The 18,340-nt window shown below is 40.2% G+C and overlaps 1 protein-coding gene across 4 annotated transcripts in view; it reads left to right on the forward strand.

Moving 5' to 3' along the window:
• The window catches only part of MYO1D (myosin ID), a 357,287-nt gene that overhangs the window by 265,105 nt on the left and 73,842 nt on the right, over positions 1-18,340 (forward strand). For all 4 annotated transcript variants that reach the window (XM_040455227.1, XM_040455229.1, XM_040455228.1 and 1 more), the window contains one exon: positions 5,683-5,837. In XM_040455227.1, coding sequence (XP_040311161.1) covers positions 5,683-5,837 — 155 coding nt within the window. The remainder of the gene's footprint in view (positions 1-5,682; positions 5,838-18,340) is intronic.

Genomic DNA, 18,340 nt, shown 5'->3' on the forward strand with positions numbered 1-18,340 from the left:
AAAAAATTTAAAAATAAATAAATAAATAAAATAAAATCCATTCATTTCAACCTCAATCTTGACCATACATAAAATTCTTTTCCAAAAAATTCCCTTCACAAACCTTCTACAACTTTCTTTTGCATTCAGATTTTGTTGTAAACATTTTCTCCCCAAACAACCAATCTCATTTTAGGACAGAATTTCTTTTTCCCTCAACAAAAGGTATTCTTTCTCATAATCCTCCACTCCTACGTACAGAGTTGCTTTCCTTATGTGTATCAGTCTTTTTTAAAAATTTTTAACATTTATTTATTTTAAGAGATGGAGCATGAGCAGGGTAGAGGCAGAGACAGGGGGAGAAACAAAATCCAAAGCAGGCTCCAGGCTCTGAGCTGTCGGCACAGAGCCTGATGCAGAGCTTAAACCCACAAACTGTGAGATCATGACCTGAGCCGAAGTCGGATGCTTACCTGACTGAGCCACCCAGGCGCCCGTCCTTCAGTCTTAATTATATTTAGCAGAATTTTAACTCTTAGAAACATTAATCTCCAAAGAAAATTAGGTAGTAATCACTTGTGAATGGTCTGTTACACCAAAATTCTTTAGATCTGAACTTCATGAACATATTTCATAATTTCTAAAAACATGTTTTTCCATAGTACAACCTTTCAACCAAGCATAAAGCAAGTTTACCATGGACCCAACATCCTCAGTTTCTCTGTGGTAAGAAGCCAAAAGCCCAAACCTACATTTAGTAAACATGCTTTAGCATTTATTTGGAAAAGACTTAGATATCCAACAAATTCAATCCAATTTATTGTTTAACTTAGCAAAACTTGCAAGTGTCAGGAGCGCCTGGGTGGCTCGGTTGGTTAAACTTCCAACTCTTGATTTCAGCTCAGGTCATGATCTCACAGTCATGGGATCAAGTCCTGTGTCGGGCTCTGAGCTGACAGTGCAGAGCCTGCTTGGGATTCTCTCTATCTCTCTCTCTCTCTCTCTCTCTCTCTCTCTCTGCCTTTCACCCTGCTTGCATGAGTACGTGAGCTCTCTCTCAAAATAAATAAATATTAAAAAAAAAAAAAAACTTCACAGTTTCATGTTACCAAAAATTTTGAAAGCTATTTAAAAGTTTTACCTATGGGGTGCCTGGATGGCTCAATGGGTTAAGGGTCCAACTTCGGCTCAAGTCATGATCTTGTGGTTTGTGAGTTCAGTTCCCACATCAGGCTCTGTGCTAATGGCTCAGAGCTTGGAGCCTGCTTTGGATTCTGTGTCTCCCTCTTTGTCTGTCCCCCACCCCACTCACTCTGTCCCTCTGTCTCAAAAATACACAAACATTTTTGAAGTTTAAAAATAAATAAATAAATAAATAAAAGTTTTACCCATTAATCTTTTATTTATTCAGCCTACTTGTTCTTAACAATTACTCGTGAAAATTTTGAGACAAAATTAACCATCATTTTAAGTCATCTTTCTGCTGACAAATTGCAACAGCGATAACACGAGTTTATTTGACCTTTTGTAAACCTTGGTAGAATAAAAGTTTTATATTTAGTGCTGATAACTCTAAAGACATGTTTACCTTTAATTAAACTAACAAACTCAAATTAGCTTAAATGCCAAATATATTGTACCTGGGCACACTAAATGTCAATCAGTTTGCTCCCCACTGTCAGTTTTTACCTGGGGCACCGGTGGGGAAATCTGAAGTGAGCGGTTTAAGTCCAGAGAGAGGTGCTCTCCACTCCTTGATAGCAAGAAGAGGAGGAACAGGAGCCAATGGCACTCAGGGCATGAAGGATGGTACAGGAGCCATTATGCGAGTGGCACCCAACATGGTGGGGAAAGAGGAGCAGGGGGAGGTGCAGGCAGAAGAGGTGAGGTGCTGCCAGCAAGAGGGCAGAGAAAAAGGACTCTCTCAGTCCTAAAGTTCATCAGCACAGACAGATGAACAGGCACACCTTTTGTTTCCATCCACAAAAAGTGAAAATAGGCAGTCCATGTCTGGTGGAGAAGACAGGGAACCTCCCTGAAGCAAAAGGAATTTTGAAAGCTTCTTGGGAGTATTCTTTAAGGTCCCCATCCTGAGGTAGACTTACAGGACAACTGGCTCCAATTATCATAGCCATTAACCTAGGAAATGAATGAGGGAGAAAACCCCACACAACCAGAGCCAGGCAACATTCATCCAGTACTCTCAAGATATATTCCAGCTCTGACACACAAAGAAGCAAACAAAGAGGAGAAAATAACTCAGGAAAAAAGAAGGAGGCATATACAGGATCTTGGCAGAGAGATGGGGGTAGGGAGTGGTGCACATAGAAAACATGACAAAACACAGGGAGGGTGGTGGGTTAAGTAGGACGGGCCTGGGCAGCCAGCTGATGGTGGATTGAGAAGAAAAGGGTGAGGAGAGGGGTGTCCTCGGGCCCCCTAAAGGAGTATGGACAGATGAGGGTTTTGGTAGAGGGCCATAAAGGCCTGACCATATGGGATTTTGGTCCATTTTCCCTGATGCCTACCAAAAGGTCCAATTGATAAATAGTACTGAGCCTTAAAGACCTATCAATGGGTCATTTTTTTTATCATCCTTCAGAGAACATTGAGGCCAAGCATTATTACAGAAAAAGATGAGGCACTTCTTCTTTAAATCCTATTGTCCAGATTGACTCCATTGTGTTAGGTAACAACAGCCCAAAGGAAAATCCTTTGGGATCAAGGAAGCTGATCCTATAGTTAATTCCTACAAATGGAGGAGAGTCCATTAACTAACTAGGAGTCCATTACCAAAATCCTCCTCAGCTTCTAAGTGGCATCCCACCAGGAATATTGCTGAAGGTCCCTGAAGTGGTGGGAGGCATCCCTCAGTTTCAACCACTCTGACACCATTGTACTACCTGAGAAGGGGTGTCAGTGATTGGACTGAAATGCCACAGAAATTGGAGCTGCCTCTTTCCATTTTGGGGGTATCAATATATTTTGCAACCAGTAACAATACCCTTTGTAAGACTCTGGATCTACTATTAATGGATGAGGCAGAGGCCCTGGCCCTTGTTAACAAGGAGCAGCTATTTGGTATCATATTAAGTGACATATATCTAAGCTAGAAGTACTTTCAGTCTGAGAGTAGGACTGAGAACGCCAAACAGCCCATGGGCAAGACAAATGAAAGACGTGAAGAAACGAAAGTACGGAACCCCTATCTAATCCAGGAAACTTTCTTGTGAGCTTTATCTGTGATCCAGTCCCCCGCTGGGTGAGTGCCTCAACTGGATAATAGCTCCCACCAGTCACTTTCAGGAATCACATGTGGTCAGATGTATCTTGGATTTTATGCTCATTTGAAGGATCACACTGGATTATTTAGGAGGAAACCTTCCATGGGAGTCTTGAGATCAGCAGCCATCCTAGGGACATGTATGTCTGTCCTGTGATGAGTATTAAAAGAGTATACAAGTATTAAAAGAGCAGATGAAACAGAGACTGATTTCTGAGCCCAACGCCATTACAGCCAAGGTACTGGTGTCCAGCCGGGCAGCAGAAGTTTGTCTTCCCCTTAGTAGGGCCACGGGCAAGAGGTTCTCTCCTGAGCACTCAGACAAGACACATTCCGAAGGGTTGTACTATTCAGGACATCTCTGGAAAAGAACAAGAAGTAGAGACTGGGGGAATAAAAGGGTTTTAGCAGGTCGCACTGAGGCTCTTAGATTCCCCCTATAATCCCCTTGCAGGGCCACCAAAAATGTTGGTGGGTCGTGGAGCACAATGGCCAAGAAATTGGCCATTTTACAGTGCAGACATTTTACAGTGCAAATTAGTAAGTTTATGTAAGTAGCACAGGGAAAGCTCTGTGCTCTGTGGGCAGAAAGAGCTGCACTTTTGCTCTATGCAGCTGGTGGTTATATGCTTTGTGCTCAAGGGGGAAGGGACGTGCAGGGACTAGTAGATCAAGGGGAGCCCCTCTGGCCCAGTCTGTGGAATATGACTCTGATCTCAAGGTCGTATACACAAGCCCCACGTGGGGTGTAAAGATTACTTAAAAATAAAATCTTTAAAAATATTTAAAACTAGGGACACCTGGATGGCTCATTGGGTTAAGCATCTGACTCTTGATTTCAGCTCAGGTCGTGACCTCACAGTTTGTGAGTTGACACCCCAAGTTGAGCCCCTGCTTGGGATTCTCTGTCTCCATCTCTCTTTATTTGCCTCTTCACCACTTGCGTGCAGGCACCCACTTTCTCTCTCTCTCTCTCTCTCTCTCTCTCTCTCTCTCTCTCTCTCAAAATAAATAAACTTAAAAAAAAAATAAATGCTCAAATTTCTGCCTGTGAAACTGCTTTCTCGAGATTTCTCTAGTGCTTGTCATTCAGTTTGATGTGAACTGTCGGTGAGATTTAAAGGCAGTCATGAGACCCTTTAAGAAAGCAGCAACCAGCACATATTTAATCCTTATTGAAACTATGCAGGCTTTATTTAGGTCAGCCTTCTGGGCTAAAGGTGAATATTTTTCTGCTTCTATCCCTCATCACTTTCTTTGCATCAAATAATATCACGTGGCTTATTTATTCTGTTGCAGCAATGGATTACATTGGTTAATTAATGAATTCTGAACTAGCTTTGCATTTCTTAGATAAACTCTACTTGGTCATAGTATATTATTGTTCCTATATGTTGTTGGATTTCTTTGTTAATATTTTGTTGGTCATTCTTACATCCATATTGATAAAGGGTTTTGGATATTGGTTTACAGTTTTCTTGTACTGCCTTTATCCTTTTTTTGGTATCAGGATAATGCTGGCCTTATAAGATGAGTTACAAAGTGTTCCCAGTGTTATTTCTTCTTTAAACATTTGGTAGGATTCACCAGTGAAGTCACCTGAGCCTAGAGTTTTCTTTTTTGAAAGGTTTTTAACCACAAATTTCATTTTTTAATAGATAAAGCAGTACTCAGCTTATCTATTGCCTTTTGGGTGAGTTTTGGTAGTTTGTGGCTTCTAAGGAATTACTTGGTTTCATCCATGTTATTAAATTTATGTACACAGAGTTGTTGAAAATATTTTTCTTTGTTATCCTTCTAATGTCTGTATGGTCTATAGTGCTATCCCCTCCTCCATTCTATATTGGTAATTAGGTTATCTCTCTTTTATCCTCAGACTAGAGGCTTAGCAATTTTATTGAACTTTTGAAACAACCAGCTCATTATTTCATTGATTTTTCTCTATTATTTTTCTGTTTTCAGTTTCACTGATTTTTAGTCTTTTCTTTATTATTTCCTTCCATCTTGCTTGTTCCATGAAACTTGGAAAAGACTGAAGCTACCAGGGTCACTGATCAAAAATACATTATTAGGGGTGCCTGGGTAGCTCAGTCAGTTGAGCATCTGACTCTTGACTTCGTCTCAGGTCATGATCTCATGATTCGGGAGATCAAGCTCCACATCAGGCTCTTCACTGATAGTGCAGAGTCTGCTTGGGATTCTCTCTCTCCTTCTCTCTCTCTCTCTTCCCCTGCCCAGTTCATGCACACACACTCTCTATCTCAAAATAAATAAACTGAAATATATATATATAAATTTATTTTTAAAATTATGCATATATAATATAATATGTATATTATGCATATAATTATGAAATGTATTTTTAAATTTATTCTTTTGAGAAACCATCCTAATAGTTTCCATGTTTTATGTCTTTGCAGTTGACTGGTCTGAGTGTCTCCAATGGAAAGGACCAACTTGTAGTGTTCCATACAAAAGACAACAAAGACCTCATTGTCTGCCTTTTCAGCAAACAGCCAACCCATGAGAGTCGAATTGGAGAACTTGTTGGAGTCCTGGTGAATCATTTCAAGAGGTAAAGCTTGATTTTTGTAACTGAGGCAGGTTTTGAACATATGAAATCTTTCATCATAATTCTTACTGAACTTGCTTTGTGCCAATTTCAATGTATTGAGTTATTTTCCTTTAGAAGAACGACATAAATCATCCATTCCACAGAAGGCAAAATTAGCATCTAGGCTTAGTTTCAAGATTAGGAACGATCCTCTGCTATTCCAGCCTCTAGCTGAACGAAAAATGATAGAATTTCCCCAATTATGATTTCTTCATCACCAGTCCAATGACAGAAATCCAAAAGACAGAAAAATTACTTTATATACTTATTGTCACAGCTTCTCATTTATCCCAAATATAATCAGCAATTGTGTCTACTATGAATGTAAATTAGAAGACAGGTTTAGGATGACATATAGGTACATGAAGACTGAAGGAATTTCTAAGAGAAGCAACAACCTATACAAAAATGCAGAGTTTGGGTGGCACATGACATTTCACAGTGAACCTAGATGCCTGGGGTATTTGTGTGTGGGTGTGTGTTGTGAACAGTGATGTGAGAAATATGCACAGAGCATCGACCCTGAGGACGATGTGGACCAGGGAATGATCTGTCTGGTTACCTATTGGAGTTGTTTTAGAGATGGGGTCTTCCTTCCCATAGGACATCATCGATCATTTGGCATAGAGCGTTTCTGACTCCAAAGTCAGATGTTCTTTCCAGTGTGGCAAACTGTCTATCTCCGCCTCCCCCCCACCCTGATGCCAGGGGAAGACCGCTTCTCAAAACTCAGGGTCCAGTTCCTTTTCTTCCTCGACGATACTTCCCAAGTTGCCAGAAGTAATCGACTTTCCTTATCAGTATTGTGTTGTTGTTTTTTCTCACTTAGATATGGCTTTTCTTTCCCTAAACAAAGACATATCTAGAATCAGATGTCCACCTGTCTAATTCAACTGTGTTCATTTTGCTGATCAGTGTGTGCAGTATAAGCAGGCCATTTATTTTATGTTATTAAACTTTGTATCCTAGATCAAAATAGGTCCTTAGATATGTAGTTAAATGCTTTTCAGTGGTGTGGATAAAATAATGCGTAGTGGTCATCTGGTGAGAAAAAAATAAGAATCTAAGGAATTACCAAAAAACAATGATAAACAGATAAGTTTGAAAAATTCCCTTCCATCTGCCAAAGAGTGCTAAGAGGATACTAAGGAGTTTAGAATGGAAGGGAAAGACATGGAGAAGGCATCTCTACAGTAAAGTCATGGCTCAGTTTAGGAGGCTTCTTTTCCTTCTGATAGTTAGAACAAAGTAAGGACAATTAAAGGGATTTTAATCCGCATGCCTGTACTAATCCATAGTTTTTGCCTGGAAAATATTTCTTCTCAGTCTGGGTCCTTGTTTAGCAAATTCCAACTCTTATTGAATGCTTCTGTAAGTAGGGGGAAATGGGAAACTGGTCCTAGCACGGTCAGTTGCTGTCTCTCCCTAGCATATGCATTCTGAGATAACATTTCTACTTGTATTCCCTCCGATCTTTAATATATGGAAGAATTTTAAACATCTTTAAAAATTATAAATGGGAGGAAGAGAAGAAGGCTGTCAAAATGCTAGATTTTTTTATAGTTTATTCTTGATGTTCTTACTCTATGAATAAAAGGTCAAGCATCGACAAGAGATAAAACCCCTCCTCCCTGCCCCCAGGAAATTCAGGCTTGGAATTTCGACTTAGAGTTAGTCAGCTACTTGATATTGACTTCATAAGGAATGGTTAATTTGATTTCTTTACTAGCTGTTTTCCCTTATTACCAAGTATCATATCATTGGTGTGACTTTGAAAATGGCACTGTGTTGGGGTGCCTGGGTGGCTTAGTCGGTTAAGGATCTAGCCCTTGATTTCGGCTCAGGTTGTGATCTCACAGTTCATGGCATTGAGCCTTATGATGGGCTCTGTGCTGATAACACAGAAAGCTTGGGAAGCTGCTTGGGATTCTCTCTCTCCCTCTCTCTGCCCATCCTCGCTCGCTCTCTCTCTCTCTCTCTCTCTCAAAATAAATCAATGAACATTAAAGAAAATTGTATTGTGTTTTACAAGTACAGTGATGTGGCACATGATCTTATTTGTCCCTGGGTTAATTGCAGAAATCCAAAGTTGAGAGAGATTTAAGTTCAGACAAATATTTTATCTTCCAGGTAATTTCCCTAAAGTACATTCTGAAAGGTTCTCTGGTTAGAACTCAGAAGGAAAGGCTCAGAATAGCTGAATATAGCATTGATAGATTAGATTTGAGCAGGAGTCATTATCTTCAAAAAATCGTAAAGAGAAGGGCACCTGCGTGGCTCATTCAGTTAAGTGTCTGACTCTTGATTTTGGCTCAGGTCATGATCTTACAGTTAGTGAGACTGAACCCCATGTTGGGCTGTGCACTGACAGTATGGAGCCTACTTGGGATTTTCTCTCTCTGCCCCTCCCCCCCTCAAAATAAATGAACAAACTTTAAAAAAAAAAATTATAAAGAGAGAGGATTAGGACTTAAAATCCATGAGCAAAATTCCAACCAAGTATCAGAGAGAAGAGAGAGAACTAAAAAATTTGATAAAAGAGCATCTCATTTGGGGTGCCTGGGTGGTTTATTCGGTTAAGCATCTGACTTCGACTCAGGTCATGATCTCTCACTCTGTGAGTTTAGCCCTGCCTAAGGCTCTGTGCTGACAGGTCAGGGTCTGAGGCCTGCTTCAGATTCTATGTCTCCTTCTCTCTCTGACCCTTCCCCACTTGTACTCTGTCTCTCTCTCTCTCTCTCTCTCTCTCTCTCAAAAATAAACATTAAAAAAAAAATTTTTTTTAAATGAGCATCTCATTTTATTAGGCCAGCACAACACTATACCCAAAACAAGGAAGGATAGCACAAAAAAAGAAAATTATAGTCTAATCTCACTTTCATGTGGAGATTTTTTTTAACCCTAAATAAAATGCTCCCAAATTGGTCCAAGAGTGTCTGTGGCCTAAAGGAACTTCTAAGTCATGCTGACCACAGTGTCTGGAGGAGGTCAAGAGAAAGGACACACCCAGCTGAGGGAAGAAGTGGCCTCGTGCAGACGGTACTGCAGTTTGGAGAGAGGGTGATGTGAGTTCACATCCTGAAAGGAAGCTATAGGACAGCCGTACATGGTGCCCTCACCTCTTCAAGAACTGCATTTCAGGGGTGCCTGGTGGCTCAGTCGGTCAGGTGTCTGACTCTTGGCATCGGCTCAAGTCATAATCTCGCGGTTCATGAGATCCAGCCTTACGTGGGGCTCTGCACTGGCAGTGCGGAGCCTGCTTGGGATTCTCTCTCCCACCCATCCCACCCCCACCTCTTGATTCATATTCTCTCTCTCTCTCTCTCTCTCTCTGTGTCTCTCCCTCAAAATAAATAAGTAAACTTAAAAAAAAAAAACAACTGCATTTCAGCAAATAGCTGCCCCGCTCAAAGCAAATAATAAACCAGAAAGAAAAGAGCAAGAAAACTGTGCATAGGCGATATGAAACTAAGGAGCAAAGAAAATAAGAAAAGGCAGATGAATAAAAAAGAAAAATATAAGAATAAACTTTACATTAAAAAAAAAAAAGGACAGCTCAAGCACAGACCAACCAGGGTAGATGCCATCCAGAAACACCTGATACAGCCATACCATTCAAGTCCTGGCCCTGTTCCACAGACCAGAAATTATGCCAAAGGGGAGGGGAGGGGACCCAAAGTCAGATACCAGTAGATATGCTAATAAAGTTAAACAGGCTTCTTTACTGTGGTTCTTCTCAGAGGCTTTAATATGGCTTTGTTCATTTTAAATATAGCCAATAAGAAAGTTATAAGGACATATCTGTATACATTTATATGTGTGTGTATATATGTATCCATACATACATACATACACCTCTATGTATATTATAGACAATTTCTGGAAAGATATGCAGGAAATGGGTAACAATGTTATCTCTGGAGGGAAAGAGGGGAGATAGGGTACTAGGAGAAAGGTAGGTGGGAGATTTATTTATTTTTCCTTGTAAACCTTTTGCAATTAAATATATGTGTTACTTATCTAAAAAAATTTTTCATTGTTAATAATAAACAAATGACAGCTAGTTTTTAGGCCTATTATATAGGCCTGAATTCCTGGATATTCTCTTTTCCCATTTAGAAAAGTACAAAAGAACAAAAAAGCTTTCTGAGTGAATGATCTATCTTATGGCATTTGAATACTTTGAAATAAACCCAAATAACACCTCTTGGGACACAACTGAAACCAACTGTAACATCGTGACAACTATACTCAAAAAAAAAAATTTTTTTTCTAATGTTTATTTTTGAGAGCGAGAGAGAGAGAGAGAGACAGAGACAGAGACAGAGCGTGAGCAGGGGAAGGGCAGACAGAGAGGGAGACACAGAATCCAAAGCAGACTCCGGGCTCTGAGCTGTCAGCACAGAGCCCGACATGGGGCTCAAAGCCATGAACTCTGAGATCATGACCTGAGCCGAAGTTGGACGCTCAACCAACTGGGCCACCCAGGCGCCCCATATTTTTTTAAGTAAAAAAAGATAAAAATAAAAAAACGTTACAAACCTAAAACCTCTGGGCATATCCTCGTTCCGTGTGGTCGTGTTTTGTAGGCACGTAGCCCTTGTCTCTGGTGGTGTTGCCAGCGGCCCGCCAGGCCAGTTTGCTTTGCAGAGGTTATGAAAATGGCTGACTCGGTTTTGGGTTTGTGTCTCATCCTCAGCAGTGGCTACCTGCTGGTCGTGAGCTTTTCTGCCCACTAGTAAACAGATGGTCTCACGTTGGCTGCCCTGACTGCAGAGTCACCAGAAACTCAGCGATATTAAGCTGTCAAAGGACCCATCTGCCCTAAGCAGCTGTCCAGGCATTTGCCTGTCTGGATGCTGGAAACCTCAATTATAACCCCAACTCATAAGCATAGAAACTTATTTTTCCTGTTTTGTTTTTTGTGGATGAAAGCCTGAAGTCAGTGCCATCTGCTTCTTGTTTTTTGGGTTTTTTTGTTTTTTTGTTTGTTTGTTTGTTTAGCAGTATCTGTAATATCTGCTTAACTTAAAAAACGCCATTGCAGGGGCATCTGGGTCGTTCAGTCGGTTAAGCATACGACTGAACTCAACAGTTCATGGGTTCAAGCCCCGCGTCAGCCTCTGTGCTGACAGCTCGGAGCCTAGAGCCTGCTTCGCATTCTGTCTCTCTCTCTTTCTCTCTCTCTCTCTCTCTCTCTCTCTCTCTCTGACCCTTTCCCCTCCACCCTCTCTCTCAAAAATAAATAAACATTAAAAACATTTTTTAAAGAACATCATTGCTTCTGTTCTTTTAACTCAAGAGTAGACTCAGACCAATAAGCAGGCCATTGGTTTGTCCCAGGAAGCACAGGCAGGGGGCCAGGGGAAATGAGGCCTCTTGACCTGAGGTAGAGGAAGTCAAAGGCCTCTGCTCCTGGCCCTTCTCATCCAACAGTCACTGCTCACCGCCTGCCCGCCGCTCCCATGTGTGTCTCCCTCTCCTCTGTCCTGGACCCCAAATGCGTGTTCTCATGGCCCTTCCTCTGCATTCCCAAACTGCTTTCCTGAGATGCCTGGTTTCTAATCACAGCAGTGTATGTAACAACTAAAAGTGTAAAACAAATGAAAATACAATAGGTGAAAACAATGTAGATAGCTAACTGTAAAGGATTTGTTAGTTAAATTATAGTCCATCTCCTTCATGGAGTATTTGGGCCAGTTAAAATTATAATTATCAAAAACATCTGATTTATGGTGAGAGAAAAGTGAGTGACCACAATTTACCATCCTCAGTGTCCCCAATAGAGATACACAGGAAGACACAGAGAGAAATGCCCACTTTCCATAGTACTAGAAACTGGAAGTATTACTCAACCACAGGCCTCTGACAGGGACATCCTTCACCTCTACTCCCTTGTCATCCCATCAGGCCTTCCCTGCCCATCTTGGTAGAGAATAACAGTTTGCCCCCACCCCCCACCCCATGCTCCCTGCCCCCAGCCCTACTTAACTGGTCCCCACGGCTCTCATCTCCTTCTGGCACTATACCTTTACTTCTTTCTTTATCACATGCGTTCCAGCTAGAATATAAGCCCCCAAGTTAGCAGGAACTGTACTTGAGCTGTTCACACCGGTTGCCCTGGTGTTTGGAACAGGGGCCGGCACTCAGCGGGCTCCCACTGGGGACTCCTGGACACTGAGGCTGGCCTCTGGGGCCCCCTGGCTGTAGGACGCTCTAAGCCCTTCCCCACTGATGTACGCTCTTGCCTGTGAGAAGATGGTAACTTAGGCCTCCTTGTATATGAAAGAAAGGAAGAACTCCGTTACAGTCTCCTTCCCTTTATGAATGAACACCTCTTGCCTTGTACTGGTTACAGGATTACAGCTCTAAGCAATGTCATACGTCTAGGGACAGAAGTGAATGGGTATTCAGGATATTAAATCAACTAAAAGAGCTACCAGAACAGCCATGGATACACTGTATGCTGGGGGCTGCAGCTTTTCGTTAACTTATTTTTAACAACAAAAGAACTCCAAGTAATTTCAGACTCTCCTTGTCAGTAAGCTGACAGGGGTGCAAAATGTAGGGATTCCTGCTCAGATCAGCAACTGCAGAATGAGTAAAAGCCTTCAAAACTACAACGAGAGGCTGTGTGCATAAGCCGGCTCCCAGCGTAGAGGCTGAGAAGTGGGTCCTAACAACGAACAGGTGCTGTGTGGAAAGGAACCCAGAAGAACCCATGTGCACCCTTTGTGCAAGAGCTCCTGGACCAAACAAATGTCTCCTTAGTCATGAGATCTGTGAAGAGCAGTAGTAATAAGAAAGGCTCAGACTCCTTTGTAACTTGTCTCAAAAATTATGGAATGGCACATTTTCTATAATTGTCATTTTAAATGTGAAAACCAAAAAATAGATATATCTAAAAGTTATGAGATTATTTTAGGATATCTTTTCTTCCAGAAACAAAGCAGCTAGTAACCAGTAGATTCACATAAAATTTTCATAGTGGAGAAAAAAAAAAAAAATCAGCTTGATCCACACACCATCCTTGGTAAGATAGAATCATTACCAAATGAAGCAAGGAGTTATATCCTGGTCTTAGGAGGAGAGGTGTCAGGCCTAGAGATATCACACAAAATGAAAAGAATCCGACTGAGGTTGTAAAGAGAAAAGAAAAATTTTTGGCTCAGAGAACTCCTTGTCATAAAAAAAAAAAATCAGGAACAAGTTGTTAAGAGATATTCTATTCCTTGCTGACAAAAAGAAATGGGGGGGGGGGGGGCGGGAATCAAGCCCAGCCTAGCTAAATTATGCCATTCAGAATTAGTAACTTCTGGCTTTCCACATCTGAGGCTTGTTTGATGCAGAACAGTTCTCGGTCTTTGTGTTTAGCATATGCAGTGAGTTAACAGACCTAGTAGAAATGCATGTTTGACAGGAAACAGACAGTGTGGCTCCTGGCCTAGCTCTGCCATCAGCTAGCTATAAGCTCTTGAGCAGATCAAACTTTTTTGTTCCATGGCTTATCTGTAAAATTAAAGGTCTGTACCACGTTTGTTCATTCAGTTAAAAAAATATATATTTCTATTTGCATAATGATGAGAAAGTTCTGGCAGTGTTTCACAGCACTGTAAATAAACTTCACAGTACTGAACTCTACATTTACAAATGGCTAAGATGGTAAAAATAAAATGAAAGTCAGTGCTGGTTAGCCAGCACCAAGAAACAGGGAAAAAATATGTCTTGAGGCTCAGTCACACATCAGATATCATCTTCACACATGGGGATACAAAGACCAAACTCCTCCCATCAAGAAGTTGGTGATCTATCAAAGGAGACAAGTGTATAACTGGTAATAAGTTTGTAGAAGTTTAAAGAAAGTGGCTTAAAGCACTTTAAAGTCAGAGTATATTGACAGGAGTAAGACATGGGGAAAATGTTCTGGGAAAACTTCATCAAAGGGAAGTGGAATTTGTATTAGGCTTACACAGAAATCTCTAAGTTAAAAGTGGCAGACTTCCCAGGGCGCCTGGGTGGTTCAGTCAGTTAAGCCTCCAACTTCGGCTCAGGTCATGATCTCTCAGTTCTTGAGTTCAAGCCCCACATTGGGCTCTGTGCTGACAGCCTAGAGCCTGGAGCCTGCTTCGGATTCTGTGTCTCTCTCTCTCTTTGCCCCTCCCCTTCTTGTGCTCTGTCTCTCAAAAATAAATAAATGTTAAAAAAATTATTTTTAAAAAAAAGTGGCAGACTTCCACTTCTAGCCAAAATGGAATAACAAGGATGAGATTTACTCTTCTTTCTGATTATAGCTCTAAACAGACAAAGTAAATAAAACAGGAGTTTCCAAGACACTGGGTATCAGACAGTAAGGGATAATGATTTATGAGAGACAACAAGCAAATGAGATGAACCCGGCAGTTGCCCCAGCTTACTGCCTTGAGAGAATATCCAGGCCGCGGCACACGGAGGGGGAACCATTGTGGAACCTGGGGATTGGGAGACCAAGGCCGCTAAAGTTTGCAAGACAGGGTAACAGAGGATACAGCTACACAGAGAACTCGGGAAATCTGCAGGGATTCCTGTTAAGTATTCATCTGAACACTGATCAGTGCATGTGTATTAGAAAACTACCTGAGAAAAAAAGAATAATGCAAAAATGTCAACAGTGATCATGCCTGGCACTCACAGAGAGTGAGGAGTAGTGCCAGTCCCCAGTAGCAAGACTGGAAAACTTCATAATTAACAGGGCATTGCATATAGCATGCAGAAGGGTCTTGTTTAAGTACTAGGGAATAATTAGCCCTAGATTTAACACTGCTCTGGCTTCCCCTGATAAAGCCTTTTGTTGTGTTTAAGTTTTATTTATTTATTTATTCATTCATTCATTTATTTATTTATTTTTTGAGAGAGGGAGGGAGGGAGGGAGGGAGGGAGGGAGAATGTGATCAGGGGAGGGGCAGAGAGGGGAACAGAGGATCCAAAGCAAGTTCCTCAGTGACAGCAGAGAGCCCGACGCAGGGCTGGAACTCATGAACCACGAGATCATGATGGCCAAATTTGGACACTTAACTGAATGAGCCACCCAGGTGCCCCTCCTCTAAGAAATCTTAAAAGCAAGACCCAAAAAGATCAAATTAGGGGCGTCTGCCTGGCTCATTCAGTAGAGACTGCAACTCTTGATCTCAGGGTGGGGAATTCACACCCCATGTTGGGTATAGAGGTTACTTTTAAAAAATGAATAAAAACTTAAAAAAAAAAAAAGATCAAATTATTTCCAAATAATTTCAGCCCAGAAAAAGCTCAAGTATATTTAAAGGAATACAAAATTATCCAGCATGTAAGTAGGTAAATTTCACAATATCTGGCATTCAATCAAAATAGCAGGCCTGCAGGAAAGCAGAAAAATACAACCCAATATGAGAAGAAAAATCAATCAAAACCAACTCAGAATTGCTACAGATGTTAGAAATAGCCAACAAGGCTATTAAAATGGTTATTATCACTGCATTATAACAGTTGAAGACACAGAAGGTATCCAAAAAGACCCAAATCAAACTTCCAGAAGTGAAAACTACAGTGTTAGACATGAAAATACACTGGATGGACTTAACAGCATATTAGGCATTGCAGAAATAAAGTCTAGTGAACTTGAAGACCCAGCAGTAGAAACCATCCAAAATGAAACACAGGCAAGAAAGAGAAATTTTTTGGAAAAGAAATAGATCACCAGTGAACTGTGGAACAACTTCATGTGTAAATGAAGTCCTCACCAAAGGAGGGGAAGAGTGAAAAAAATTTGAAGAAATAATGGCTGAAAATTTTCCAAATTTAATAAAAATTTTATAAACCCACAGATCCTAAAAGTTACATGCAAGAAATCATGAAGAAACTACACCAAGGCATATCACAGATTGCCCAAAACCAATAGTAAAAAATTAAATATTAAAAGCTGCCAGAGGAAAAGGACATAGTATGTACAAAGGAAAAAAGATAAAGATATCGCAGATTTCTCATTGGTTACAATGAAAGCGAGAAAACAATGGAACAGCATCTTCTTGGTTTTTAAGTTTATTTTTTCAGTAATCTCTACACCCAATATGGGGCTCAAACCCATGACCCTGAGATTAAGAGTTGCATGATCTACCAACTGAGCCAGCCACACACCCCAGAACAACATCTTTCCAATGGAAATACCAATGGAAAAAACTGTCAACTTACAATTCTATACCGAGCAATACTACCTTTCAAAATGAAGATGAATTGAAGACTTTGTCCATTAGGCAGAATAAAAATAGAGCACATGGAGGGCACCTGGGTGGCTCAACAGGTTAAGCATCTGACTCTTAGTCATGATCTCACAGTTTGTGAGTTTGAGCCCCACGTAGGGCTCTGTGCTGCTAGTGGGGAGCCTGCTTGGGATTCTCTGTCTCCTTCTCTCTCGGCCCCTCCCCCATACATTAATAAATATTCTCTCACTCTCTCTCTCACTTCCTCTCACTCTCACTCTCTCAAAAAAAAAAAAAAAACTTAAAAAAAAAAAAGGTTTGGACCACCTGGGTGACTCAGTTGGTTGAACATCTGACTCTTGATTTCAGGTCAGGTCATGATCCCAGAGTCCTGGGATCAAGCCCAGTATCTGGCTCCACACTGGCATGGATTCTGTTTTCTCTCTCTCTCTCTCTCTCTCTCTCTCTCTCTCTCTCCTGCCCCTCTCCCCTGCTCTCACTCTTTCTCTCTAAAATAAAAAATAAATAAATTATATATAGCACATGGAAATATAGATCTCCACAAATGAATAAAGGTCATTAGAAATAAGTGCTACATGAGTAAATACTATCAGATTCTTTCCTTGTTATTTAATTCTTTTTAAAAGACAATTATCAGTTTAAAAAATAGCAGTAACAAAGTAATATTGGGTCAATTCCTGAAGAGAATATAACAAACCTAAATGTTTATGCCTCTAATAAGAGTTTCAAAATACAGGGAGCAAAAACTGGTAGAACTGCAGGGAAAAATGGACAAATCCAAGTTCAATACCCCTCTCTCAATAACTGATAGAACAAATCAACAGAAAGCATATAGAAAACCTGAAGAACACTATCAACCAAATTGTCCTAATTAGCATTTATAGAGCATTCTGCCTAACAGCATCAGAACCCACATTCTTTCCAGACATATCTCCCAAGATAGACTGCATTCTGTCTGGACCATGACACAGGTCACAATTAATATAATGGATTCATAGATCCCAGCCATAATGAAATAATAACAAAAAGATCTCTGCTAAATCCCTAAATAATTGGAAGCTAAATAACACACTTCAAAGTAACCCAGGGGTGAAAGAGGTAATTAAAAGGACGGATAGAAAGCATTTTGAACTGCATTAAGATAAAAACACAGCATATCAACATTTGTGTAATGCTGCTCAAAGAACACTCAGGTGGAAATTTATAGCACTAAATACCTAGAATAGAAAAGAAGAAAGTTCTCAAATAAGTAACCTCAGCTTCCATTTCAAGTAACTAGAAAAAATAAGAGCGAATTAGACCAAAGCAAACAGAAGAAACACAATAATAAAGATCAGAGCCGAAATCAATGAGACAGAAAACAGAAAAACAAGAGCAAATATCAATGAGACCAAAATAAAATTGATAAGCATCTAGTCAGGTAATGAGGAAGAACCGAAGACACTAATTACCAATACCAAGATGAGACATGCATGCTGATTCTGTAGATATTAAAAAGATAACCAGGAATATCTTTATTAATATTTTATGCCCGTAAGTCTGATGACTTATGGACAAATTCCTTGCAAGGAGCAAACTTCCCAAGGTCACACAAGAGGAAATAAATAACCAGAATAGTTCTGTGCCTCTTAAAGAAGTTAAATTAGTAATTAAAACTTTCCCACAAAGAAAACTCCAAGTCCAGATGGCTTCACCGGTGTGAATTCTATATTCTTATGAAAGAAATTATACAAGTTCGGTACAGACTCTTCCAGAAAATTGAGGGGATACTTCCCAACTCATCCTCTGAGGCCAGCCTTACCCTGATACCAAAACCAGAAGCAAATATGATAAGGAAAGACAACTAAAGCAGTATTCATTGGAAATGGAGATGTAAAAATCAATGTATGTAATTTACCATATAAATAAAACTAAAAGGAAAAGCCGTCAGATATTTCAGTAGATGCAGAAAAAGCACTTGACAAGATTCAACATTCATTTCTGATAAAAACTCCAGCCAACTAACAATAGAAGTAACTTCCTTAATCTGATAAAGGGCATCTATGAAAAATCTAAAGCTACTGTATTTAATAATGAAAGACTGAATGCTTTCTCCCTAAGATAGGATTTGGTGCTATTGAACAATTTTTGGATAACTGTACTGTCCATTTGGGAAATTTGTATTAATTGAATAATTTATATTGTCACCTTTATTGTATCACTTTGGGAAATAATTTGGCAGTGTGTTTTTTTTTA

The sequence above is a fragment of the Herpailurus yagouaroundi genome, unplaced genomic scaffold (assembly GCF_014898765.1).
Source record: "Herpailurus yagouaroundi ecotype Mexico unplaced genomic scaffold, PumYag 215, whole genome shotgun sequence".
NCBI lineage: Eukaryota > Metazoa > Chordata > Mammalia > Carnivora > Felidae > Herpailurus > Herpailurus yagouaroundi.